This window comes from Nicotiana attenuata, unplaced genomic scaffold, assembly GCF_001879085.1.
Source record: "Nicotiana attenuata strain UT unplaced genomic scaffold, NIATTr2, whole genome shotgun sequence".
Lineage (NCBI taxonomy): Eukaryota > Viridiplantae > Streptophyta > Magnoliopsida > Solanales > Solanaceae > Nicotiana > Nicotiana attenuata.
The window spans coordinates 39,964-45,974 of NW_017670518.1; the positions used below are offsets into that span (position 1 = coordinate 39,964).

The 6,011-nt window shown below is 37.8% G+C and overlaps 1 protein-coding gene across 6 annotated transcripts; it reads right to left on the bottom strand.

Moving 5' to 3' along the window:
• Positions 1-720: 720 nt before the first annotated feature.
• On the bottom strand, positions 721-5,622 carry LOC109240474 (basic leucine zipper 23-like). Of its 6 annotated transcripts, none has more exons than XM_019407128.1 (4): positions 5,366-5,622; positions 4,620-4,723; positions 3,687-4,517; positions 721-1,066 (listed from the first exon to the last, which is right to left on the bottom strand). In XM_019407128.1, exons 3-4 carry the CDS (start codon positions 4,480-4,482, stop codon positions 1,041-1,043), a joined length of 822 nt encoding a protein of 273 aa, XP_019262673.1. In that variant the 5' UTR covers positions 4,483-4,517; positions 4,620-4,723; positions 5,366-5,622; the 3' UTR covers positions 721-1,040. The 6 variants fall into 6 exon arrangements, with proteins under 6 accessions (XP_019262673.1, XP_019262676.1, XP_019262675.1 ...); XM_019407131.1 differs by having other exon boundaries at positions 4,616-4,723; XM_019407130.1 differs by having other exon boundaries at positions 4,588-4,723.
• Positions 5,623-6,011: the final 389 nt, after the last annotated feature.

Genomic DNA, 6,011 nt, shown 5'->3' on the forward strand with positions numbered 1-6,011 from the left:
AGAATTGCTGACTATTTTCTGGAACTCTCTTTTACGACTTGCTTTACCAAAAATGCCCTATTGAGGTAGGAGTAATGTCTACATACACACTACCCTCCCCAAACTCCACTTTGTGGGATTTACTAGGTCACTGTTGTTGTTGTAAAGCGAAAAATGATAGCCGACTCTCCTACGGTTATAAAAGCTCCCTGCCTTCCACAGTTGAGATGAAAGATTCAGAAATCATCTTTTATTTTTTGACATACCTCCAGTCTCCATTTATGAAAAACAAAACATGAAAGATAATGACATAAGAATGTACACAAGGCTAGTCCAAATTTCTCCATTCAGGACCAGAATTGGTTCCCTCACAAATTTTGTACTTATTGGTAAGGAGAATTTTCTACTTTCTACAGCACAATACATTGAACTCAATCATTTTCTCAGAAAATAAAAAGAGGATAACGGGTCCAGAATGCATATCACATGACAATTATGTACTTTCTACAGCTCACAACTACTAAGCACACCAATTTGTGACAAAGTAAAGAGTGGATATGAAAAACCTTGGAACCACGCAAATTCACTTTGAGAAAAAGCAATGGAAGCATGGTAACCTACCATGGACGGCAGAACCACAATCAGCAGACCAAACCACCGTGTATTCCACATTTCGGTGGTTGAAATTCACAGATCCATCCATGAGGGTTTGTCAATTCACCAAACAAAGGCTAGCGAGAATACACGCCAAAGGAATAGAACAATACTAGACTGAGAAACAAAGCGTCAAGATCTTTACAGAAAACCAATATATTGTCTCCTCCTTACGGGGTCCCCTAGCTACATGCATTCAATTGCCTGCTTTACCCAACGCACAAGATAGATGACTGAAATTTACACACCTACTAGACTGCCCGCTGAGGAGCCAGAAAAAGAAAATCTTTATAAAGTTGAACATGATGAAGATAAGATGCTGGAAAGAAACCCCAAAAAGGGGAGAAGTAACATAACACAATGTACTTATTCTAAAAAAACGAAGATGCCTCCGTCTAAGCAGTTCATCAACTTGCTATTGCAGCTCGAGTCCCTGCTAATATTAAAAAGAGAACAGAGCAAAGATTAATACAACAAAAAGTGAGATGGAAAATCAGAAAATCACATCTGAAAATAGTTGACTTGCTAAGTCAATCGCTTATATCATTCAGCTCATCGGGGATGTAAACCCAAATGTTAAATTCTGGTGCTTTGCCATGCAGTTTTCCTTTGATATTAAAATGCCAATAACCAATGTGTTGGCATATAAGCACCAGAACGGTAAGCAACAACATGCAAGGATCAAATATGAAAAGAACATCCACCCCCAAGCATAAGGAGGAGCTCACAACAGAGGCATACATTTTTCTTCCTTTTCTAGAAGAAAAGAGTGCTGGTGGCAATAATATAAGCCAACTGACGCAAAAGAACTCACTGTTGAAGGCTGTCGATGTCTCAATTTGACAAATTTAAGAGTAAGATCAAATATGAGAAATTTTCTCTTTGTATATGGAACTTCATAAGTTTACGCTACATAAAGATATAAAAGACTAGAACTTTTGCAATCCAAACCATTCATATTATTTTATCGAAATTGAGTTAAAGTTAAGTTACTTTCAAGTAGTGAAAAGGTAGAATCTTTCTGGGACTTGAGGAAACCAGACGAAAATGCAACTCTTCACAATTGAACTATTTAGGCTGAATATATGGACGGCCCACCAAACTTGCCCGATTTCTTCATTTAGACACCGGCGCTAATGGTTTTACCTATTGAACAACAGTTGTCATTTGAAAATGTACTTATTAGACACACGATGTTGGCATGACACCGAGTGTGTTCCACACATTGTTTAAGAGTGTGATATGCCTATATAATGCTAATTACGTGGGTCCCAAGGACAGGTGAGGAATTTTTTAAATTTTTTCCCTTTTTCGTTCCTCTCTCTCAGCTACCATACCGACATTAGTTTTCCGATCGATGTCGGACCGTCGGTCTCTAGCTTAGTTTCTAATGGGTTCACTCCATACAATGATTTAGCAAAGAAATTCAACGCAATTTGATAATTACCGGAGTACTTTTTTTCCTCAGTTTAAAATGGATTGGTTCAGATGGATCAAGATAGGAAAGAACACGGTAACTGCCTGAGTTCAGTTGACAACATGAACGTTCCGATGAAAAGGTCCTTTTTGACCTTAGAAACAGTGTCACCGCACAAAATGACAACATTTGGGTTGCCGTAAATGAAGGGCACCGGTGGCTGCTGGCTTTTCCAACAAACAAATCACCAATGGGACGAGTGAAGTAATGTGATGAGGATATTGATGAATACCGTTGCTGAAGAGAATGGAGAGGAAGAGACAAAGATAAAGAAATGGTTTTTTTTTTTTTTTTTGATAAGGAAGAGGGACCCTGGATCGGGGGATAAAAAGAAATGGTATTTCTGGAGGCAAAGATTATTTAGTGCAAGACTAATAGAAAGACGAGATTGTTTAGTACCAATCAGGATGGAGCTTGCTCAAATAGGATTTGTCGCCGGAAATATGGTCTGCCAGGATTCTTTTCTAATCAACTTCTCTTTTCTTAATCTTGCCCTTTTTTCCTTTGATGACATGTATTTTTATGATTGGCTTCATTTTGCACGTCACAGCAAGTGGAATTCACGCACTGAACTTAGTTTAGAGTTGTGAAATATGTGTTCAATTGACACAATTTGAACACAGGATAGGTGTGTTCAATAGGTACAAACCTTAGTTCAAGTGTCTAAATGAACAAATTGGGCAAGTTTGAGGGGCCGTCTATGTGTGTTCAGCCAACTATTTAACTGTTGGAAAACTTTAAAGCCCCCGAGAATTGCACTGCATCCTTATACAAAAACTTAAATCACTGCCCAACAATGATATAATACTATCACTTTATGATTTATTAGCACTTATTCAAGATCTGTAATTATTTAATAATATTTGTCAAATAACTATGAAAGATCAGTGTAATATATTCAGCAAACATCAGAAATGAACAATTAATTAGAACTTTGTGTCTTTGGATACAGGACCGTAAGCATTATGCACACACATATACACTCATTTTTTTAACAAGTACTGCTATATTTAATAGGTATTTCATGCTATACTGTTAAAATTTAGGTAGTGAAGCAGGGTCGGCAGATATAGGATCCTCTTCTATTTATTATTAGGGGACTCCACCCTTTGACTTCATTGAATTGACTCTTTCTCTATAGCTTTCAAGTACTGAACCCGATCCAACTCGAACCATGTACCTTTTCAGATTTGAGAGGTTAGGGAAGTTTGTTCCAAGTAAAAACTTGTCTTAACATTTTTCAAGAATCTTTCTTAAGCATAATCAAGCATGCCAAAGACTACTCATTATATTTAAATTGTGTCCTGCTAAATACTGTCATTAGTAGAATTTCCTATAAAACAATAAACCATGATATGCATTTGAAAATTTCAGTGCACGCCTCTAAATGCAAGGTCTAAGGAAGCCACCCTGGTTATATAAATGATGTAATTGAACATGATAAAGACATGCCTGTGAAAAAGTATATAATCAGGATTCATGTAAACCAAAAGGATGACGCTTTTATTTCAGGTTTCGGAGTAGTTAAGTCCATACCAAAAAGTGAAATTAAAATTAAAATTAAAGTCAAGTTCACCTTTTCTTTTACTCCCGCCAGAAGGGTTTCCAGCAGGGGCACCATTACCCAATGCACAGCCAGAACCCTCCTTCAGTTCAGAGGTCTGATTACCCAAACATTGGAGAGTCTCAAATTCACAGTTATCGAAGCCTTGTCCATCGAATGCTGTGTCATCCAAGTTTTTACCTTCTGATCCAGGGTGGAGGCAGTAAACCCGATCATCACATTGCAAGTTGCAAGGGTTCATCACATATGCTCCAGGGAGATTAGGATTAACAAGGTTCTGATAAACATCCCCACTCTTCATAGGCTTCTGGTATGGAAAAGATCCAATTTCACCTTCAATCCTTCCACGGATATCCACAAGCAAGCACTTGAGCCTTGCAATCTCAGCTTCCAACACAGCCTGACCCTGCAGCCTTTTCATGAGTTGCTGATTTATAGCCCTTAATCTGACAACTTCATCTTCTAATGAGGCAGCTCGAGCCTTCTTCTTCTCACGGTACTTACGAACCGCTTCTCTATTACCCAAAGGCCGTTTCTTTCTTTTCCCCTCTGCGGATTCAGCAGTATCATCACTGGCTGTCTTATCCTCACTCAGGGGAGGGACAATTTTGGTATGAACATGATAACATGTATGTGTGTGGGTGTTATCAGGGCCAGATGGATTGCAGGTGTGCGTATGAGTGCAAGCATGTGTATCCTTGAGAATTTCATTGAAGAAACTGTCCATTGAACCACTGTCTGGAAATTCACCAAAATTTGAACTTGACAACATTTCTTGATTAGAAAATTCCAGCTCACCGTCATCCATCACAGAAATCGCAAAAGAATTAAATAAGCCACAATCTGCAGGATAAACCCAAGAAATTAGGACTACTGAGGCACAGGTTTAGCAACCCTTACTCTTTCTACTCACTTTTTTTATTTTAAATAAAATAGTCCACCTACTGCTTCATGGTTTGGAACTAAGAGACCCCTGTCCAGATCATATTGCACCTCCAAACTCAGAAGTTTCAACAACTAGTCGTGATGTCAGGAGGAGGGACGAACCCCTGAAAGCAAAAGTTGAAATTCTAACTACAAGTTTAACTTGGTTGCACACAAAATACCTTAAACACACACACAACTAACCCACTCCCACCCTCAACCCAATGATGCAAAGCTCAAATTTGCAAATGAATCAAAATCCTAGAAGGGAAAATCAAGAGAACACGGCAAGGAGTTCAAAACTTGAGTACAATAAGTAATATAACTATGCTTTGCCAGGAAAATTGAAGTATTGTAAAGCTGAAATTCCAACAAAGATTTTAACTTTCTGTACGAAATAACTTATCAGACCCGCCCAACTACCCCACTTTCTAAAGCAATAAACAAAATCGATATTTAATGTGTCACATGATTTCAAAGCAGAAAAATTGAATCTTGAATACTACTCATTAAAGTTGAAAGTCATTAACAAAAATTTTAACTTCCCATTCGAAATAGCTTAAAAGAGACACCCAACTCTCCCATTCACCGCAAGAATCAAAATCCAGAATTTGCCACATAAATTTAAAGCAGAAAAAAAAAACGACTTTTATTCACGACCTTAACAACAACTATTATGCCTCAATCTCAAGTTAATTGGGTCAGTTTCAATCAAATTCATGAGCTTAAACTATCAGAAGATAACGACAAAGAAAAAAGAACCTTACGAGGTTACGACGAAGCAATTATGCAGCGACTGGAGTCTGAGTTGATGAAGAGAGGGGTTAAAAAGAAGAGCGAAAACTAAAGGATATGCGAGTTGTGTAGGAAAAGGGGAACCCTAGAAAAGGTGATTCTGGAGATATATGGGCAAATCTTTTAATGGCGGAAAAAAGAATGGTCGAAGAAGAGAGGGGCCAATACTAGTCAGAGATTCCAACAAAGGCAACCGGGTCCTCCTCTTCACTCTATGGGAAAGTCAGATACTCAATTGTTATTTATACCTACTTGAGGGGCCTCTTGTAATTCTTTAATCATGGAATTTCCTTGAACAAAAGTACAACTTGCGGTGCTGCACCAGCCTAGTCTGTATTAGTCATGCCACTATATAATGCTAAATATTCTCTGTTCTCCTGGGCATTTATGAGACTATTTGACTTAATGATCTGTTTAAGAAAAATACTCTTTTTATATTTTTATTTACCCTAAAAATCAGATAATATTTAAACTTATAATGTGGCTTTAAGGATACGTGATTTCGCCTAATACCAATTGATAAACGTAAAGATAAGTAATAAAAATTGACAATAATGTAAAGCAAACCCGTGTCTGAACAGGATTCAGCCCTCAAGCTTGAATACCCTCGAACTAGTT

What these genes read in the sequence shown, in the direction of transcription:
- LOC109240474 (XM_019407133.1), bottom strand. Translation starts at nt 4,482, where the DNA reads ATGGATGACGGTGAGCTGGAATTTTCTAATCAAGAAATGTTGTCAAGT. An exon ending in TGGCGGGAGTAAAAGAAAAG is followed by an intron (nt 1,067 to 3,686) that starts GTGAACTTGACT and finishes TAATATTAGCAG; the next exon opens with GGACTCGAGCTGCAATAGCA.